Here is a 22,929-nt window from a genome sequence, read left to right as displayed (position 1 = left end):
ATGTGAGAAGTTTTCACAGCATGTGCTCATACTACCACTGACTCATAAAGGACTTCTGTGCCAATACACATCTCTTACAAGAACTATTGCAGGGAGATTCCAAATTTTCTTGGAATGAGCTGCAAGAAAAATCTTGCCTCCTCACTAAGGAAGTCCTAACACATTCTCCAGTCCTAGAATTGTATGATGAGAATGCTGACACAGCACTTTACACCAATGTTACCAGGTATGGGGTAGGTGCAGTTCTAGTACAAATCCAGGAAGTGCTGAAAAGATGATAGCTTGTGCTTCCAGAGTACTCTCCAAGTCTGAAAGGAACTGTTCTACAACCAAGAAAGAGTGCCTTGCCGATGTTTGTGCCGTCAACAAGTTCTGGCTATACTTATTTGGCAAACCGTTCACCATTGTGATGGACCACCATTCTCTGTGCTGGAAGAGTAGCCTGAAGGACCCACTGGGTTGGCTGGTGAGATGGGCTCTGAGGCTTCAGGTATACGATATCTCAGTGGTATACAAAAATCAATGCAAGCACTAGGACACCAGCTGCCCTTCAAGGAACCCTTTGGCAGAACACAGCAGCTTGGAAGAAATCTCAGTCAATGTTGCTTTAAATGACATTGCTGCTGAGCAGAGGGAATATCCATCATTTCAGCAAACCATAGAAGTCTTGAAGAAGGAGGAACCAACCGAAAGAGAATTCCAGTTAATGAACAGAACAGTTAATATTATCCAATGGGGTGGAAATGGTTGCTTGTCATCCCATTTCGTATAACCTAGCGATCATGTAATAATTCCATGACGCACCAACATCATATTTGTGAAGATTCTAAAAAGTATGAGATGCAGGTGCCACTGGCCAGGTCTTCATCTGTCTGATAGACACTATGTGAGCCACTGTAAGGAATGCCAGCAACGGAACCACATGTTGCAATTACCTCTGGGGCATCTGCTACCTGCCAGCAGCAGTGCTTTCCACTGAATTGGAATCAATCTCTTGGGGAGCTTGGTAAAGTCGACAAGTGAGATTCGATGAATTATAGTCTTCACTGTGAGATGGTACATTTCGAAAATGCCTATGAAGAGCTTTAACAACAGATGCGGCCGTGTACGTGTGTCCTGTTGTAATGCTAGCAGCTAAATTGGCAAATGCTATGACAGCCAAGAGAACGAGGTTTGACAGTTGAGGGGGTCATGCCGACCCAGATGAGCTTTACAGCTCTGTCAATAGGTGGCAGGACCTTTGACACACTACGATTGACAGAGCTCAAAGTATGAGCAATCCTGACTGCAGGTCAACAAGCCGGAGACACAGGCCATGTAGTGGGTAATACTCAACTGTTTGAATGAACTGTGGAGGGTAGCTGCTATGGCCAAACTAAGTGAATAAAGAAAATATGAAATAAGGGAACTGTAAATAAAAACTAAATCAAATCAGTGACAGAGAAACCACTCATATGGTTTTTAAAGACAAATATTAGATGAGTGCGTGAGTGAAGGTACACCCTGACTATGAGATTTAGTTTACAAGTTTTGGATGTAGCATGATCTTTAAATAGTAATAAATCACCAATGCCTTAAGCATTTCAGACCAACATAGTGTTAATGGCTAGGGCTCAGTGAGCATTATTGAACTGTTCTAATAAATCATATGTAAATATCATGTACTTCAAATTACAGGCCTGAATGTATATTCCACACATGAAAAAGTGAATTTTCCTGTAAATAAAACATGAAATAGTGAAGGTAGCAGCAGCATTAGTAAATAGAAGTATTAGATATGTATTACTGTAATTAGTTTAATTTTTATTAGTGATATAACAATGTAAAATGGCATCCATATGAGCAAAGACACTATTTGAGGGAAAACCATTAAAGATACATGAATAATACAAGCAGCATTAAAAAGTTGATGGAATTTAATTCCAAATTCATGTTTGATATGTATATATAACAATAAATTTGCAATTTTAATAAACATTTTTGGAACAGCAATCAAAAAATTTAAAAAAAATTTTCTTTTTAAAATGCAGTCTTGATCGCACCATGTATGCTACAATAACATAGGTGACCGGTTTTGGTCATATCACATGACCATCATCAGACCCATGGCATCCTTCGAAGTTGGTATGTGGAACACTCTTCTCAGCTGCTGTGATGACCAGTTGACATCACAGTAGCTGAGAAGAATGTTCCACATACCAACTTCGAAGGGTGCCATGGGTCTGATAATGGTCATGCGATATGACCAAAACTGGTCACCTATGTTCTTGTAGCATACGTGGTGCGATCAAGACTGAATTTTAAAAAGAAAATTTTTTTAATAAATTTGCAGTTTAAAAGTTTTCAGAAGTCAGATATGCATGTTTTTTGCATGGGACAACTTGGATTTCAGCATACAATTGGAGCAGAGGATGTACAGACAGCATGTATGTGCAGCTGAAAGTCCCCTTGTGTGTGTAACTGAAATATTTTCTAAGTCTTCGGTCATGGACTCGCAAAAGTACATGCGAGGAACTCTGAAATATTTTTAATTTGTGTGCACTTAGAAAAATTCGTGTCATGTGAACTGGTTGGGTGAGACTTGTAAATATTTTGCAAGTGTCTGTCACAAAGAATTTGAAACATTTTTAGTGTGAAGACTATGAAAAACTTTGGGGTTACAGTACTTAGTTTTACATCTGTGAACTGTTAGGCAGTTAACTTTGATTCTGATCTGCAGTTAAAAATGTTGTTAGTTCATGATTACAGAACTTCTGTGTAGAAGTTTGCTGGAGCACTTTAAATATTTTCTGTGATTTTGTTTAGGTTCAGCGAACAAATGATGCTGGTTGGCTTACTAAGATTTTTGCATCGACAGATGTTATTTTAATAGTAAACTGTTGAGAATAGTGGAAAAGGACATTTCACTTAATTTTTCTGCAATAAATTCAGTTTGTTAAAAGTGAGAAGTGAACATTATTTCACTGCAAATTCCTGTCTGCATATAGATGTGGGTTAAAGCAACAGATGCATTGGTTGGCCCCTGAACAGTGACAGAGATTTTCATAAAAAGAAATCTATAATAGGTCAACAAAGACATAGCCTTATGTTTTATTCCATAAGCATATCCCTCCTGTTGTATCTTCTGTGTGCTGCTGGTAAAATACTTGCAATACTTGCCTCTGCTCCCAAGCCTTGAGTGAAAAAAGAAATTATGTAATGAAAATCCTCTTTTTATGTCATAGAAAGTGGACCTGGGACATGAATGTATCCCATGGAATATAAATTAATTAAAGAGTTATTTGGAGAACTTAAAATTGCCCACACAGTGAAGATGATATTGCGTCATTTCTACAGAAGGCTAATGACCTGCTGGAGGGAAAAGGTTCTCTGTTGAGAAGACCATAGAACATGTTACGAGTTTGACCAGTCTCTCACACCAATCTGTTCTTCAGTTATTTACAAACAATAGCTGCTATTATTCAGTTACCAGTAAGAATAATCATTTATTCAGTATATTTGCCACTATGGTTTACTCCATGAAAAGGTTGTTAGTAGTATAATTCAGTTGCTTCACCAGCACCTCTTTTCTTGAAAGAAACTTTTATAAAGTAAAAAGGTGGGAATGGTTGTAAAGTTAAAAAGAAATTAATCGAATCATATTTATTGAATATTCTGTCTGATCTTGAAGGCACATAGAAGTATTAAAAACTTGAATACACAGTATTAATGTTCCACAATAATATTTGTTTAATAGTTCATTATGAACCTACTTTCAGCTTACAAGGCCGTCGCCAGATACGACGTGGCCTAGGAAGCCAAAAGCTGTTTCATAACAAACTATTAAATAGATATTGTGGAAAATTAATACTGTGCATTCAAGTTTTTTATAATCAAATTCTGAGAACAAAGCCATTAAACTGATAGCTCAAAGTGTGACTACATTAACTGTGTGATAGTTTATTGTTGTTGGTTATATGTCTGTGTTAAAATATGTACTAGAGTTGGTCTCAGATTTTATCATCTTCCAAACTTTCTGGTCTTCTGGAAAACACTTGTACAACAGTATTCAAATTAGATCCACCTATTCATCCTATACATCTGTTTCGCTTACATCTTGCTGGACATTTGTGACATACGTATTGTTTACACAAATGATTTCTTTATGAATTTTATTGAATACAAGGTGTATACGTTGACAAGGAAAAAAAATTCACGGATTTTTCCCGGATTTCTTGGTTAAAAATACCCTTTCTTCCAGGTGAAAATACACTTTTTCTGTGTTAAGTGACGGTATACTCTTATTCGGCACTGTAAAACTCATCAATCCTATGAATGTTAATGGTTTTATATACCAAAGTAGAATTTCCCAGCACTTTAGAAAACGTAACTCAGGGGGGAAAAACACGTTTTGAAAGACCTTTGATGTGCAGAAACATGTACGCTGCATATTTTCGTATTACAAAGGTATAAATTAGAATTCCACCAAACACTACATGTCACTTTCCGTAGCATTGAAATTGAGATTGCGATGCACTTTTGTAAGCCAGTCATGGCTCATGTCACATGATCTCGCCAGCTGATGACAGCATAGGACACATGATGTAGTCAGCCAATAGCAAGATCACTCTTAAGCAGCGTCACACAAAAAAGAAATGTTAATGGTTTAAATTAATATACATAGCATTCACCTGTAATATTGGTCTCGAAGATTAATAAGATGGAAGAGAAGCTAAGCCTCCACATATAATGTTGATCTTTTTTGTGCTTGTTACCCTTAAGATACATCACACAAATGTGCCAGTAAAATTTTTGATAACGACGTAAATGTTTGATCTTCTGGGCTCAAAATTCTTCTAAATGGTCATCCTCAAAGAGTTGATTTTTAAATGAGAGTCAAACGCTTTGTGATTTAAGAAATTCATTGTACATTCTCGCACATAGCTCATCTTATGTAAAAGGAAATCTCCTTTGAATGTAACACTTTTCAAACCACCGTTCGCAATATTTTCATGCGACCAGTTAGAAAGAGGTTCGTTTCAACAGTTGTAAGAGAGCGCCAGATAACAACCGTCACCACGCTTGCGCAGCTACGATGACACTGGAAGCCCATATGTTCGCACGTGTAAAACATTAAAAGATCTTACATTATGTCATAAAAGAAACAAGACATCAACGGCCGGGGTGGCCAAGCGGTTCTAGCCGCTACAGGAACCGTGCTGCTGCTACGGTCGCATGTTCGAATCCTGCCTCGGGCATGGATGTGTGTGATGTCTTTAGGTTAGTTAGGTTTGAGTACTTCTGAGTTCTAGGGGACTGATGACCTCAGAAGTTAAGTCCCATAGTGCTCAGAGCCATTTGAACCATTTTGAAACAAGACATCAGAGGATACTTCAAGAGTGTCGGAATTTTGTGAACCATACTAAAATGCATAATTCAGCTTAAAATGCATATTCGTATACAAATTTTCTTGGAGTAACAGTACTGTATTATCTCATGTTTGATTCTTTATTATGGCATAATGCCATAAGTGCACTTGAAATGCAGCGAACAGTTGAAACTGGCCAATAGTGTGAAATTAAACACTTCGTTTCAAATAAGTTGACTGCCTCAACAGAAAAGAATAATAAAAGCCAAATCTCTTTTGCAAACTGGCCAAAATAACTTCATTGTTCTGTAAGGCGATTAATGTTTGACTCTCAGAAAGGTGGAAATAAAATCTAAAACTAATAACATATTTTAGCCCTCCGTAATTACGTGAACATCTTTTAATTCATTTGGTAGCTCCCGGCCGCAAAAATCTGTTTTGTTATCATTTAACGTGAGAGCAATAAATGAAGAGGAAACATCAAAATGACTAAATGTAAACAGGCCACGTGGAGACGACCCACCACAACTCAGACTGCTCTTTGCATCAGCCCCAGATTTACTAATTTCAGAACTGGGGCAATATTAAGTAGTGGTGCCCAGCCACCTATCTGGAACGAGAAGCGGGAGAAGGTACTACTCATACGTGACTCAACTGCGCGTGCGCAAGAGCCCGCCCGCAACAGCTCAAACAAATCTAATTTTAACAGTTGTCACGCCATGCTTATCGGAGGCAATTGAATAGTCTTCCTAAAGCCTTTGACACACTTTGCTGTTGGCAGACGCTTGTATGAGTACTGTTTTGTTGTTGTATACGGCGCATTTCCTTTGCAACCTAAGTTTTATTTTCTTTCTTTTTTTTTCTCCTGTTCATGTTTTGTTGCCCAGTATTATTCTGCAGTAGCGGGATACAGTAATATCCTTTGTTAGAATATTGGTTCTTACCAGTCAATATCACAAAAATTTAACTGAAAACCAAAACAATGAAAAATTCCCGGAATTCTAAACAATTCCCGGGTTTTTCCCGGTTTTCTCCCGGATGAAAAAATTCCCGGGTTTTTCCCGGTTGTCCCGGGTCATATACACCATGTGAATAGCATTATAACAAAAGAATTGTAATTTGTCATTATGTCATTGGCATATAGTTAATAATTATGTATTTTCCTTAGGAAATATATGGATACAAGAAGTGTCCTTGGAAAACTGCTGGGACATGGACGCTGATACTGCTCACATGTGGACTAGCAAGATTACTTTTCCACTGGAAACCAACCTGGATGCTCAAGTCTACACACAAAAGATGCTCACTTCAGAGTGCTGAGAAAGTGTTGGTTGCTGTAAGTAGTCATTGATGGATATGTTTATAAAACTGTATGTAAACTTGGGGGAGGGGAGAATGCTTTTACATAAAGAAATGGTTGTACCTTGTTAGAGTAGTGTGTATTGACTGATTATCGTATGGCATTACTGACTAGGTTACCCCGAGAGATAGATTTAGTCACCTACCTGGAAAGATTTTCCATTCATTCTTGCCCACCAACACCTTTCCTTCATGAAGTGTGAGGATTGTGCGTTAAGTATACCTGTTGATTGTAGGTGACCGTAATTGGTGTGTGCAGTGAGACATCGCGTTTGTGTTGTATGATGATGAGATAAGGGGGAGGGTTAAGCCCAATGCTTTCACATGGCTTACTCCTCTCAAATGGCACCTTAGGGTCTGCTGGGCTTAAATGTCCCCATCTGACAGTCGAATCACCACCAACAGTGGCATATGCTCTCATTTCATGAAATGTTGTAGAGATTTATGGTATGTAATCCAGGTATTGGCACAAAGTGTAGTGATAAAGAATTTATGCCACCACATCCCCTCCCATTGCCAGCTAAATACTGATGGTGAAAATTTCTTCAATCTCCAAGATTTGAACCAGCCTACCACACAGGCTTACATTACGATTTCGGCTATGCAGGTGGATAGTAGTGTGTATACAGGGTGTTACAAAAAGGTACGGCCAAACTTTCAGGAAACATTCCTCACTCACAAAGAAAGAAGATATGTTATGTGGACATGTGCCCAGAAACGCGTACTTTCCATGTTAGAGCTCATTTTATTACTTCTCTTCAAATCACATTAATCATGGAATGGAAACACACAGCAACAGAATGTACCAGCGTGACTTCAAACACTTTGTCACAGGAAATGTTCAAAATGTCCTCCGTTAGCGAGGATACATGCATCCACCCTCCATCGCATGGAATCCCTGATGCGCTGATGCAGCCCTGGAGAATGGCGTATTGCATCACAGCCGTCCACAATACGAGCACGAAGAGTCTCTACATTTGGTACCGGGGTTGCGTAGACAAGAGCTTTCAAATGCCCCCATAAATGAAAGTCAAGAGGGTTCAGGTCAGGAGAGCGTGGAGGCTTTTGTGGCGGCGTTCGTAGCGACAACACTTCGCTGTAGAAACGGCCTACGAAGTCACCGCCACACTTTTAATAGCGGGCCGACCGGTCCGCTGGAACAGTGAACAGAAAGATGAAAACCCAAACACTCGGATTAAATGAAAGTCGGTACTTATCTTTATTAACGACGATACAGAACACAGTGGTGAACATGGTCTACAGAAATCTGTCTAGTTTGAGTCGGTGCGGCTAGGTCAGCGTCGGCTGACGACAAACAACAACTCTGCTGTGATGAACACACAACTGACTAGCAGGTACACAATTCGGTGGCGAGTATACAACTGAGCGGCGAATACAGTACTGTCCTAGCGCTCGCGACTCCAGCGCTTAAGAAGCCAGAAGCCAGCGGTGGCGCGCGCAGACTTGCGGCGATTTCCTGTATCACTGGCGCTGCTTATGCGGACGGCGTCCGGACTTTGATGCTGCCAACCTTTTTGGCAGCAGGCTCGGTTGGCATTACTGGCTAGGATATAACAGAGGCCATGGAATTGGTCCACCTCTACCAATCCATAGGTCACCGAATCTGTTGTTGAGAAACGTACGAACACTTCGACTGAAATGTGCAGGAGCTCCATCGTGCATGAACCACATGTTGTGTCGTACTTGTAAAGGCACATGTTCTAGCAGCACAGGTAGAGTATCCCGTATGAAATCATGATAACGTGCTCCATTGAGCGTATGTGGACGAAACTAAAATGAGCTCTAACATGGAAATTAAGCGCTTCCGGACACATGTCCACATAACATCTTTTCTTTATTTGTGTGTGAGGAATGTTTCCTGAAAGTTTGGCCGTACCTTTTTGTAACACCCTGTATAAAAAGGTGACTGAGCAATACATTCTGCACAGAAAGAGAGGAAATATATTGTTTGTGACATGTGTTTGCTCTCTCTCTCTCTCTCTCTCTCTCTCTCTCTCTCTCTCTCTCTCTCTCTCTCACACTCACTCATTCACTCACTCACTCTCTTGCTCTTGCTCTCTTAATCCCACATTAGATGCTTATTAAAACTTTCTCTCCTGGCAACTGATGATGGAGGGAGGGGTATGTTCCACATTGGGGCACAGCTTCTGCTTCTGATATTCTCTTGAAAAGTTGAGCCAGAAATATGTGACAGTGTCCCATGTACAGCAGCAGACATGTCTCCTTACTGTCATCCGTAGTGAACATTCTGATAACAAGACTGGCATCATCAAATGCATATTAACTCAAATATCAGTGCTAAATGTTGAAGCTACATTCCAAAATGCGCATCACATACAGAACTCACAGAGTGAAATTATTATATTAGCTAGGGCAAAAGTACTGAAGCTCACAAATTATGGTGGCTAAAAGTAATTTTAGATTGAGAACTGAAATAATGACACTTTGACGCCTCAAAGACACAGGGCCCCACATAACTGCAAGAAGTAGTAACACACTGTCTTTCACATAGTGTGATGTGTTTTTGATTTGGAACTTATTTTAACTAGAGGTGTCTTTTTTTTCATTTCTTTCTCTCTTTCAAGATTTTATTTTTAAATATAGAGGAAAGGAAGCTTAGTTGTAAAATATGCTTTTTGACGCTTCTTTGGTGAAGTGAGCAATTTTGATTATGACACAATATATTGGTGAAATGATGTCATGTTTCTCAAGTTAGAATATGCAGTCAAGTGAGAGAGTTTATATAAACTAATCAGATGAAGACTTTGGTCTGTTGCATAAAAATAGCTGCAGTACTCTACTAGAGTAGTGGGATATTTACAAAGGAAGCAACAATGGATGAACAGAAAGAATCCACAGTAGTTGTGGCTGTTAATCAGTACCTCCAGGAAGGAAGAAAAATGTCTGTGTGTAGTGATAGCAGAAAATGTGTGAAGCTGTATTAAATGTCATGCCTTAAAGCTACACAACAACTGAGGATATGTTAAAGATTTCTGAAGTTATATTGTTACAATATGGTGTCATCAAGTATTTGTTATTCCTGAATTAGAAACTACATAGCAGTGAGTAGCAGGACTGTAGCTTCTAAAATAAAAGTTTTCCACAGATTTGAAGAAAAATCCATGGAAGATTGTTTGAAGGTATTACTCTCACAATCTCAAACATCTCTGAAAAATTACAAGTTTCAAAAGTAGGATCATTATAGAGCGAACAGATGATTTAGATATCTCCACTGAGAACAGCAAGCAATTAAGTGAAGGCAAAACTAGTATGAGCAAAGCACAAGAGTTACTATACATGCAAGAAGGCCCATGACCAGTCAGATGACAGAGGAAGTCCATAGTATATCTACGGTAGAAACTATCTTAAAACACTAGTATGTTCCACTTCCAACAAATCAAGAGGGAAGCCAAAGAAACTGTCAAAAGGGCGGAGGTAATAATCACCTAATTGAGTGATTTATTTTAGAGATTACTCGGCTTGTAAAATGAATAAGGAGTTCATTGTGATTCAGTGTTGAATGGCAAACTGACAAGAAATCACATAGGGTCATTATTGACATCTCTGAGGAATGTTAGAGGTGACAGAGAAGAAAGCAGTTGTGTCATGTGATATTCTTATTACTTGAGAGAAGGTGAACTTCTTAGGCAAGATTGCTTGTAAACAACTATTATTGTCGATTACTGGTTTCAGTAAGCATGGTTACCATCTTCAGATCTCAATAAAAGGTTATTACTTGTCTACTATACCAGCTGTACAAGTACTCTTTCTAAAACAATGCCAGGTGTGTGCGGGACAAGATGAATGATGCATCACCAAGTCAAGGCTAAAACCACAATATACAGAATAATTTGCCAGATGCTCATAGCTCATACCAAACACTAATGTGTACATCTTTGCAGCCAGTACACTTTCTTTCAAGCAGTTCAGATTCAGATTCTTTATTTGCCATTGACCACATGCATTGAAATAGGCTTTATAATAATGTCAAGATACAGAAGATTTACTATATTGGTTAGTGTTTGCATTACAAGTACAAAATATTTATGCTACATTAATCAATTGTACAGTATTGCAGTCATCCGCTAATACTCAATTTCTATGTTACAAATATCAAGAATTCTCTAAGGCTGTAGTATGGATTGTCTATTAACCATTTGTGCAGTTTACTTTGAAAATTATTGAAAGGTGTATTGAGTGCAGTATGTGGAAATTTTTTAAATAATTTCAAACAGTTCACTTTATGAGAGTTGCCTGTTTTTGTCAGCCTATGTCTAGGAATGTCAGTGCTCTCTTTATTTCTGGTGTCATGAAAGTGTATGTTCTCTCTGGTGTTAAATTTTGTTCTGTTCTTTTTAGCATGTATCAGTGATGCATAAATGTAAATATTTATCACTGTCATCATTTTCATTTTGATGAATAAGGGACGACAATGTTCCTTTGGACCAACCTTGCACTTTATTCATAGCACCTTTTTCTGCATCTGTAGTACACCCCGGACATGACATTAGTAGCCCCATAGTAACAGCCCATAAGACAGATCACCCCGTATCACTCAAGACAAGTAAACTAATGAGATTCTTATAGTAGAGGTGTGGAAGGCACGGCAAAAGGGAGAGAGTTACCTGGGATCCATCAAGATGACTTGCAGATACGAAGAGGTGTTAAATGAGCACAGAAGAGTAAATTTAGACTGTAATTGTGGTGATGTTAACATTTTCTGTCTTGAGAATTTAGCCAGAAATGCAAGGAGACAGAATGATGTACAGTTACTGATCAGTGAGTTGCACACCAGTGTCCTGGACGAGTTTCTTCATTGCTTTGCAAAATGAGAACTTAAGAAAGTTGTAATTGTTTTCATACTTGCTGCATGGGAATGTGAGACCTGGCAGTTTTTGTGAGAAGTAAGCTATGTACTGGCATCAGGTTTGATTTTCTCCCGTCCTTCATTCCATTACTTGTGTCTTTCAACATTAACTAGGACATATCTGCTACACTGATGTGACAAGTATCTTATCAGTATTTAAAATGTCTCAACAGAGAATATTTAATTACTTTTATTGATTTTCCAAACAGTAGATATGATACCTTAATAAGAATCTGTGGAAGTCTACAAACAATATAAGGGGTAAAGATAATCACTCATCGTATAACTGAGACATTGAGTGATTGATAGACACATAAACAAGACTAAAAATGCTGTTGAGCTTTTGAACAAGATTTTTTTTCCCCCAGAAGGTGAATCTCAACAAATGTCTTCATTCTTGCCTACATGCCTATCAGCTGCACAGTGCCTCAAGAATATTGTGAGGGATTGATTATGTTGTAGCGTAGTGAGACAACCACGCCACTCTGAAGTAGCCGAAAGGCACGCGTTACTGACGCAGGCTAGAGATAGGTAGCGTTCTTGATGATACAAGTGAGACTCTGTAGATTCATGCAATGTAATGCTAATGGCGCCTTGCTAGGTCGTAGCCATTGACTTAGCTGAAGGCTATTCTAACTATCGGCTCTGCAAATGAGCGAGGCTTCGTCAGTGTGCATCGCTAGCTACGTCGTCCGTACAACTGGGGCGAGTGCTAGTAAGTCTCTCGAGACCTGCCGTGTGGTGGCGCTCGGTCTGCGATCACTGACAGTGGCGACACGCGGGTCCGTCATGTACTAATGGACCGCGGCCGATTTAAAGCTACCACCTAGCAAGTGTGGTGTCTGGCGGTGACACCACAGATTATCTTTAATCATTACATTATTTGTATCCCACCCAAGGCCTTCCATTATCATAGTAATGTGTTTTGAAATCTATATAAAACAGCCAACTAATTTAGGTTCTCTGTAGCTACCCTAAATCAGGTCAGTAAATTCTGGGACAGAGCAATAGCTGATGCTCTATTTCTAATGACTCAAATGTATTAAGCTCTTATCAACTGTAACTCTTTTTTTATACGTACAGATTAACAAAATTGTCATCATCATTATTATTCATTAAAGGGAATGCCTTGTTGTTGTGTCCGTTTATCTCTGTTTCTCATCACCCACTATATTTACTATATAAAACTAGATGTAAACACAAATAATATTATTTTTGGTTACATGTCTGTGTTAATTTGGAACGAGATAAATGAGTTTATCAACTAAGTTCCCCCTTTTTCATTTGCTAAATCCTGTGGTATTTTATTTTCTTTTTTTGTGCCACAAACATCTTTTAAACAAGTTCAGATGATACCAAAGACTTCACCCAGTATTCTAATTTTAATTTCCATGGTCATAGCTCATTAAAGTTTAGGCCACATCAAATCAGTCAGAAGACTGATTACTTCACTAGTTGTGTTTTCTCTTGGAATTAATCACATTATTTGATGCAAACTATCTGTATCCCAGTATAAATACAGATAATAAAAAGGTAAGCCAGTAACCATTTACAAGTAGTACAGTTGCTGTTTTTTGTAGTATTATTTACTTCTGTTGCATTGTCGTCGTCTTCTTCTTCTCTTCTTGTACTGTAGTGTTAACATGCCTGAAATTGGGTAATATTTGGAAAAAGCCTTCCTTCAGAGTTCCCTCTCTTCCTTTCACACATGTGTGCCCCCCCACCACACACACACACACACACACACACACACACACAGAGAGAGAGAGAGAGAGAGAGAGAGAGAGAGAGAGAGAGTCATAAATTTACTCTCATACTTCTGGAAAACTGGTTTTTTTCTTATGGTGCTAATTTGGAGAAAATAATGATAGAGGTGATTTGAAAACTCTCAATTTGGATCATGTGTATAGCGTGTTATCAACTGCATCTCAGTTTTGGAGTTTCTGATAAAATGTTATTTTTATTTATTGCTTTTTAATACTAAAATTCATTGTGCTCTCACACTTTTTCTTTTCCTAATTATGTTGCGCACATTTTTCTCTCGTATCATGTCTAATAATTCCTATATTCGAAGACGCAGAAAGGTGAGTATTTGTAATTGTAATTATTTTCTCAGTTGTATTCCCATTTTATATAATTCATGTATTCATAAGTTCACCATATATACTTAGTTGTTTGAGGTAAAAACAGGAATATACTTTTACATCTCACTCACAAGTTTCATACTGTAAAAATGTAATAGTGTGTAATTTACCACTACTGCACTTGCAGAGTGAAGTTATGCAGTTTCCAGTGTGTAGCTGATTCACTTCTGTGTTATTGATTTCATTATAGGAGCAGTACCACAAAAGACATCGGCGGTACTACGTGAAGACAGTGAAAACAGTGAGAGCTGACAGTGCCTTGTGAGTTGTAACGTCTAAGATAATTTATAATTGACTGAATACTAAAAAGTGTAAAGTTCCACTTGTGCTCATTACTCTGTTTCATCAGTTATTGATATTTAGATTCAATGCAGAGCTAATATAATTTTTTAAACGGAGCCTACAATTCATTTGTGCTGTACCATGAGGGTACAATGACAGCAGCCATCATGAGAATGTAAAAGTAGAGCATCATTAATACATTTTTCTTGTGAAAACTTAACCAGTGTTGACTGAATATAATAATTGAAATTTCTAAGGGATATAGGAAGAAAAGATGAGGATGTTCTTAATATTCTGAGAACTACATAAAGCTGGATGTATTTCAAGAATAAAACTGAAGCTATAAGAACAATTAAGATTAAAAGCATTAGTAATGTAAAATACTGGATGTACCATATTGAGAGCACATCAGGGAGGTCAGCAAGCAAGGGGTGGGTTAGGGTTTGTGGAGCATGGAGTTCATAAGCTGGGTGCTAGTTGACATCACGAGTGCTCCATTACCATCACATCTTGGTGGGCTTCTGCACCACCATTTGATTTGATGGTAAAGTGTTGTGTGTTACAAAGAATGGAAATATGACATCACTACCTTTACTACAAGGAAAAAATCTGTCAGAAAATATACCAACTTTAGAGCCTTACAAACCAAAGGATCGTTACTGCCTAATGCCAACAGGGTAAAGTCTGTGGTGCACAGCTGTGACTGGGCTACTGGCAGAATTGTAGGTAGAGTACAGGCTTTCTTCGCTGCGATGATACGGAGGGTAGGGTGGCAAGCCTGTTGCTCCAGCCATCTTTTGCCGCAGGAAAGATGTTCGGTACTCATTTGATAGAGACTGAGTGGACTTGCGGGCATACTGGAGAGACTGGGACAACGAAAAACTCCACCCCTATCAAGGATCAAATCTGTGACCTCCAGGCCAGAGTCTAGTGCTCTACCTGCTAAACCACTATGGTCACACTGCCTAATATACTTCTTTCACTGTAGTAACAAATGACATAACATAAATGATGTTTAACAACCTTGCTAATTAAACAGGAAAAAATTGAGAGATATAGTGGTACCACAAGTAGCCCCCACAACACATCAGAAAGTGTTTTGTGAAATATGGATGTAAATGTAGATAACATATTCTGGAACATACATGCTTCAGTTATTTTAATATCCTAAATAAATGGCCATAGACTGAAAAATAGAAGATAACAGCCCATTTCTGCCATATATCATTTACTGTAAATTAAGGAAAAAATGTTACTATGAAGGCCTGTGATGTTGCACCTCGAATAATAATAGCCAAAACTAACATTTACTGAAATGCTATGTTTGAGATCTGTGTAATGTGCAAGTGAAACCAGTCAAATTTTTGTAGAGTGATGTATCCAGCTAACAATGCATATAAGTCCAACGTGATCAATATCTTAATTTCAGATTACAGAAGTGGGTATTTTTGTTTGAGATGATCATATTCCCCATTAGAGCTTCATTTTAATGCTTTGTACTACTTTTTACTGACCTATTTAGGAGTATAATTAATGAAGTACTGTTTTCTTGCCTGGTTTGTTTTTAATAGTAATTCAGTCAACACCAATACATGTCCATGACCATAATGTGTTTGTGTTTGTGTGTGTGTGTGTGTGTGTGTGTGTGTGTGTGTGTTTTGTCTATTTTGTGAGTAATGAAGTATCCTCATATATATGTAGGATTTTCCATCATTGGATTCTTGATGAAACATACTGATACTCAAAAACTACAGACAATCCCACAGTATTTATTTATTTAAACCAACATATTGGCTTACTGGGTTACCACATGTCATTGTCAGATTTTGATATCTACTGTGGTTGGTCTAAAGCCTGCTAGCAATTAAAAATAGTAGGAGAAAATGGGCACATAGATTTTTTTCCTTGCTGATTCCTTTATTTGGGACACAATTACTGGAATATTGGGTATGTTACTGACACAGTAAACTTACACAAAAACTTTCCATATTAAGCTATCACTGATGTTCACTATTTGTTTTGGAGTTATCTTCTTCATAACAATGCTTGTGTAAGCAGACATCTTCAGTGGTCAAAGGAAGTATTTTATCGTGCCAGATTGTTGCCTCAAACTTTTTCACAGTAAAAGATGTAATAGTTTGGGAAAACAGGAGAGTAACTAAAAATGAAGCTTCATAATTAAATGCTTCCTTCAGAGTATGATGGAGCTTGAAATGACTGTGGATGGAGTATTATCTTAATGATTTTACTTCTGTTACGTGCAAAGTGTCTCCCAGAAGGCCAACCCCACGTCCAAGTTCGCGGGAGACGGGCAACGGCACGGAGTAGGGGAATGCCTGTAGGGATGAAATGCAGTAAAGATGCCCTGTGCTCTGCACTGCTGTAACAGCTGTAAAAACCCTACAGGAACCCTGAAGAGTGACGGCTGACGGGGCTCTGGTGAAGCTGCATTAGTCCCAGTGTGCCACCATTTGCCTGAATGGACAGTATCTTATTCAAAAACAGGCTTCAGAGTGGAGGAAGAAAAAACTAAGTATGACTTGTAAGGGTATCATTGTCTGAGAGGTACACTGCTAATAGGAAGTACATGTACTGGATATACTGTGATTATTGATGGACCTGAAGACAAAGTTTGAGTCCAGTCTACTTGTTTATGATGGAAAAGAAATGTGAATGGGTAAAGGGATGGTGGTGATGTGGAGAGAATTGAAGAAATACAATTTGGAACTGTTGTTTTTTCTGCCTGTAAGATTTTGATAACTGAGTTGTGAAATGTGTCTGTGATGCAGAACTGGAAGTAATAAACGCATTAGATATGTGGTAAATATTACTGAAAATATTTTGGACATTTGACTTTCAGTTTTAACCTTTGTTATTTATGTTGTAAACAACTTTTGAAACATATTTCCCAGATTTTTAATGCTTATTAATTTCACTATTTTTCAAAATTGTCTCATCTCGGATCTATTTCTAAATCAACAGTAGACTTCATTTGTTTCTCTAACAGCTAAACAAACATTTCATTGTTTACAACCTCACACATCACTAGTTCATACACAAACATCTATTTTCTGTTTGTGTATAATTTTTCAATGTTGTCAATCACCTTAGTGAACTATTCAGACTTATTATGTTTGTGGTTTTCAATCAGAATGTGACATTCATTCCTCTTTTGTTTATCATATTAGCTAATAAGTGAGGTACAGTGAAAGGGTTTGACTCTTATTGCATTAAAAAATGTGCCCTCTGTCTCTTCTTTCTCTTTTTATGCATAAATGGTTGTGTGTGCATGTGGTAAGTCTGAAACTGGAATTTGGAGGGGGGAGGTAATTGAGGGTATAGGATGTAGATGCAAGGATGTGATGGAAGATGGGACAATTGGAGTAGTGGCTCCATGGGCCATCATCAATTATTATGGTTTGTTTCTTTTTTTTACTTTGTTAATCATTGCTTACTTGCTTGATTGTTTATCACTTCCTTTTAGTTCAAGGGCTTTATAGGGTTTGGAAAAAAATGACACTTGTATACAGAGAAGAGTGAGTGACATATTATACACCTCCTCCTGCCCCCCTCCCCCCACACCAATCAAATTGCGAATTGAGCTGCTGTGGAATGGGTGTAAAAACCAGTTTCGTTTTCAGTGCCTAGATCTTGTTCATCTGCCATCTTTGGCATTCTTGTTGTAACTGCGACCAGGATGGTCGCGGGGTAGCACTGACGGAAGGTGTGGCGGGACCCGCGGAGAGGCCCGCGAACAACAACACAACGGAAAAGGATGGACACGACCAATGTAGGACAGAATGAATATGACAAGACCGAACAACAGAGTCACAAGGAAACAAACTCGTACACGAACCAGGAAGAAAGCAGTCTAGCGCAAGCGAGGTGTAAACCTACGTAAGCGAGATCAGACTGACTGGATGAGCGAGTGGCCGGCGCTTAAGTACACTCTCGGGGGCGCCGCTATTGGCCGCTGGGACCACGTATTCCACTGTGGCACCCCCACACTAAAAGCGGGCCAGGAGGCACGCGCCGCCACAGCTTACGGTGCAGCAACCTCTATGGGTCTTCGACGTCCATGACGTCTGGCGCGGATTCAAATTCCGCGGCGCGTGGTACCAAAATTCTGCTAGTATCACTTGAGTCTATGAACCAGCACTTTCTTAATTACTTCTCTGTTAAAGGCTCTTTCCATCTTCTGGGATCTGATTGTACCATAAAACGTTGATAGCTTTTCATTATTATCCTGACAGCATCCCTGTAATTTATTTTGCCTGCAGCAATGTTCACCTCTTATAGATCTCTCTCACACTCTTGGAACCATCTTAACTTAGATGACTTCGGATTTAGAAAATTCCTGATTTTCTTTGTGAAATATATCCACATGGGGGATGTGCCCATAGGAAAGTAGTCTTCTCCTTTTAATTGTTGTAGTTATTGGTTCCATCTTGCTGTACACTACTCTATTGTACCCCGTTCAAACCTTCTATCAACATATGTGTTGCCTAAGAAATTCTATAGTATCTTGTGTTCCCTTTTACGCAACTGGTTGACTTGTCCTTTTTGATTCATGCACAGCTTCTCCATAACATACAAATCTTCTCATCATACAACAGTGCTGCAATGTCTTACTTTGGCTCCTACACTCAGCATTTTCTTATATATGTTTTTAGTTGCTTGATACACCCATTCTAATTCTGGATCTAGATACTGGCCATTTCGTGCTCTAGCCCATTTTGTTGGATTACTTCATGTATGTACTCAAACATCTTGATTCTTCCAGTTTTTCCTATTGTCAGTTACCACATATTCTGGCTCATCACTGACGCTCTTCTTCTCAAGATGGTTTTTTTTCCTGAGCTCTTAACTGATGTTGTTGGCAAAAATGGCCATGTCGTCTGCAAAAGCCATTCATTCAATATACATACACTGCTTTGAATTTGGGCCTTAACTAAAACTTATCTTCATCTCCAACCTTTTTTGTTCAGCATTTTTCTTCATTCCTGAATAATGTTTTCTAAGAAACAACTGAAAACAGACAGATAAACATCCATCTCCTTGCCTGATCCCAGACTTTACCTCGTAGGTCTGTGAAATGTCATTCTTGAATTTCACATTTAGAATTGTAAAGGTGAGAGTCTCTTTAATCGCGTTCCTGGACATATCATCCCCTCCAAATTATTTCATGATATCTAGTAATGGCTCTCAGTTAATCACATATGCCTTTCTGAAGTCAACAAATACAACCACATAGTCAAGCCTCCCTGTAGTCTTATATCTGATGATGTTCTTCAGACTGAAAATTTGTTCTGTATAGGAGCACTCCTTTCTGAAACCAGCCTGGTACTCACCAACCATTTATTACATTGAACTCCTATTGTGTTTATGATGCCTTAGAAAGAATCTCATAAGGAACAGGCACTATTGATATACTCCCAAAATTGTTGACATTCTTATTATCTCCTATGGGTAAGTACCGACTGCCATTTAGCTATTGTTGTACCTATTCTCCAGATCTCTTTAAAGAGAATCTTCATTAAATAGCTTCAGTAGTTCCACCATAATAGGATCTTTGTCAGCTACTTCATTTTCTTTCATGTTCTCTATGATCTGCTTAATTATTGGATTACAAGGTGGCTGAGAATTAGACAGACATTGAACAATAGGGAAGATGAGTAAGCTCTCTGTTGTCTCATCACAGTTGAGTAGTTGGTTGAAGTACTGAGCCAAAATGTTGCAATTTGCCATGTTGTTCAGGACTAGATTTTCAGTGTCATCTGTAGAACACAGACTAGGGTCTTGATACCCTTTCACACTAAACCTGAAGGTTTGATAAAAGTCCCTAACATTGTACTTCAAGAAATCCTGATGAGTGATGTATCACCTCTATCTGTTGTTTCCAATATGATTACTTTACACATCAAAACACTCGAGCTACAACTTTCCTTGAATCAAAATGTTTCTGTTCCTTCGTCAATGTCAATTTTTTCCAGGAAATTGTCCCAAGATCCAGTGTATTGTCACAGATTTTGTTCCACGATTGGAGTTTTTCTTTAGGACTTGTCAGGAGTGTCACATTGGCTGCCTGCTGACTGCTAAATGCAATGTTAGTCCAAATCTCAGATTTAGAGGTCAAGTTCCAGTGCTGCTGCTCCTTAACTTCTTGCCCGATCGTAAGTTTCATCATATGATGTCTCTGAATTTTATTTCCAGTTTTTGGAGGAATCTTCTAGAGAGGAACAAATTCACATTAGCCTAGGAATGGCAATGATCAGATTCAAATGTGGCACATTTCAGTAGTTTGATGTTCATAATATCCTTTATTGTTCAGCTAGAGATTGCACCATGGTCAATCTGTTTCTTACCATTCATGTTAGCCGGTGACTGCCAAACTTCTGTTTGTCATAATTACCTGAAGATCAAATGTTTGCCACAATTCTACAAATCTAATTCATTTTATTGATCACAGTTCCACAAGTATACAAGTCCTCCTGTGGGCAAGATCTTTCCCAACTGTTGATGTAACTTCTTTTTATTTAAAAAATAATCATGTATAGAATATAATAACAACAATTTCAGTTTTGACCATACGTTGGGCATCTTCCTATTCAATATGTCATAGGTATTATGTAAAGACTCTGATGATGGCCAATTTATGGCCAAGACTGGTAATGAGTGTTACCATGTTATAAGTGTATCTGTGTAGAATAAAAAGAAGTGTTAAGGCTTAATGAGTACAATAATGTTCTTGTATGTGCACAAGCTTCCTGCTGGAAATCTGCGAACTATAGTAACTGGGAAAAATGGAAAATGTATGTCCAGAGTTGTTTATGATCTAAACAGGAGTTGCCATGTTAAATAAAATTCCTCATAGAACCCGTGTCTGTTAATAACTATGACTCTCAATACACAATTGAAAACTTCTTTTGGCTTTGGGGATTGAATTAGTTTTATAGAAATTCTCTGGGTTAGAGGAATACCATTTTTATGTGGATTAATTGTTTTCAGATTATGTACTGCAATTTCTCTCACACATGTTCTCATACTTAATTTTCTTATAGTTAAGATAAACAGCAATATTTTAAGTTCCTGGATTCCACAAGGAGCAGGTGTGAACTTTTTTTCCCCCCGGAGAATATGTATTATTACTGCATTTTCATCTATGTTAGAAAATAAAAAGACTGGCTGTGTTAGGTGACTGGGGATAAATTCTCCTTAGTTACCCAGTTTATGCACTAAGTCTGTTAAATTTTAGATTAGTTTTTTATGCTAATATTTTCATTTACAGAAATCGCGGCACAAGTGGCTTTGACTCAGAACCTTGTTGGAATGACCACATGCTTACAGATGTCAATTATATTGAAAAAGCACACTTGGCTGTACACTTCAGTGGAGGAAGTTTTAAATGTAAGTAATTTTCTATCCATAACTACCAAAAACTATGAAAATATATTTTATTATTCCTATTAAAGCATTGCTTTGTTAAAAAATTCTGTTTGGTTCTTGTATTTAAATAACATTGCCATTACTTGAACACTGCAGGGCAATGTAAAATACAAATGGTTTTGTGGTAGAAGAATATCATAAACTCCATATTGTAAATTTTTGTGTGTAAAGCCATATTTTCGTTATTTAGGTCATCGTTGTTTTTTCACTGTTGAGCAATGTGTTTTGCTGTGTACTAACAGTACATTTATGAAATCAAAGTAAGGGAAAATTTTTGAAAGTTACACATAAATTGTTAGTTTTTCTAGCATGATAATAGTAACAGATACATTCAATTTTACTTTCTTCTAGCATACAATGTTTTGCGGCTTTTTCGGTGCAAGAAGCAAACTTATGTGTGGGATGAGGACAGTGGGGACTTCCATAAGTTGTGTGGCTTAGACAAGCGTGTGCTTGTAAGTGTACTACATCAGCACCAAGGATTAACACAGCAGGAACAACTGTCAAGGTATGGATATTTGTCAAAAAATAGCCTAATGGTACAATACAGCATTCAAGAAAAATTTTATATACTCAATAGCTGAAGTAAAAAAGTCAAGGAGGAAGTAGTGGTAAACGAGTTGTAGTGGGAGCAATAGTGGTGATGGCAATGATGGTAATAATGTTTATAATCTGATAAAGAGTGTGGAAATGTGAGAGTAAAACAAAGAAATGGACACAGTTACAGAAAGTGTGGGAGAAAATGAAAGTGCAAGCCAGGTGAAATAAATAAATCTAATTACAATGCTACTCACCATGTAGCTGATATGTTGAGTCACAGATAGGCACAACAAAAAGACTGTAAAACAAGTAAGCTTTCAGCCAAAGGGTTTTATTCTGCCCTGGATCTTCCATTGTTTGATTAAATCCAATCACATCTATTTCAGGGAAATTTTCCATCTGTAGACTTCCTGAATTCTGGTCTTAGATAATACGGTTAATATGAAGTGTAATGAGCATGAGTGAGTGGGTAATTTGTTCCAACCTGGAATGGTGGAATGTAAGAAAGCTGAGGTGACATCAGAAAACAATATATGCAAAACCAGGAATGAGAGCATAAACCATTGAAAGCTCGCCAGGCATCATAAAAACAGTTGCTGCTGCTTATTTTTGAATAGATACATGAAAATGCGTAACATTGGCCCTCAGCAGCTCAACATCAAAGAAGTTGGCTGCTAATCTGGAGAAGGTACGAGTTAACTTTATTTACGGAGACGGGATGAGTTAACTTTATTTATGAGGAGGTATTCAGTAGCTTTCCGATCACTGTGAATGTGTATGACAAGCCTCTTTAGACTAAATCAGTGTTTAAAAACCAGTAAAAAATGTTGTAAGACATTGTTGGCCAAAAAATCTCCTTGGGGTTCAGTTTCAAAGGTGTTCTGTATTCATACTCATTAAGCACATTTATTCTGTTTATGGAA

At 38.1% G+C, this 22,929-nt stretch overlaps 1 protein-coding gene across 1 annotated transcript in view; it reads left to right on the top strand.

Annotated features, from left to right (window-relative positions):
• Positions 1–22,929, top strand: part of LOC126248103 (polyamine-transporting ATPase 13A3) — a 176,701-nt gene that overhangs the window by 49,424 nt on the left and 104,348 nt on the right. The window contains exons 4-7 of the mRNA XM_049948774.1: positions 6,516–6,683; positions 13,929–13,999; positions 21,309–21,427; positions 21,818–21,974. Coding sequence (XP_049804731.1) covers positions 6,516–6,683; positions 13,929–13,999; positions 21,309–21,427; positions 21,818–21,974 — 515 coding nt within the window. The remainder of the gene's footprint in view (positions 1–6,515; positions 6,684–13,928; positions 14,000–21,308; positions 21,428–21,817; positions 21,975–22,929) is intronic.

Source organism: Schistocerca nitens, chromosome 3, assembly GCF_023898315.1.
Source record: "Schistocerca nitens isolate TAMUIC-IGC-003100 chromosome 3, iqSchNite1.1, whole genome shotgun sequence".
Lineage (NCBI taxonomy): Eukaryota > Metazoa > Arthropoda > Insecta > Orthoptera > Acrididae > Schistocerca > Schistocerca nitens.
Note: the sequence above shows the minus strand (reverse complement) of the source record. Positions and strands in the feature narration are given on the sequence as shown.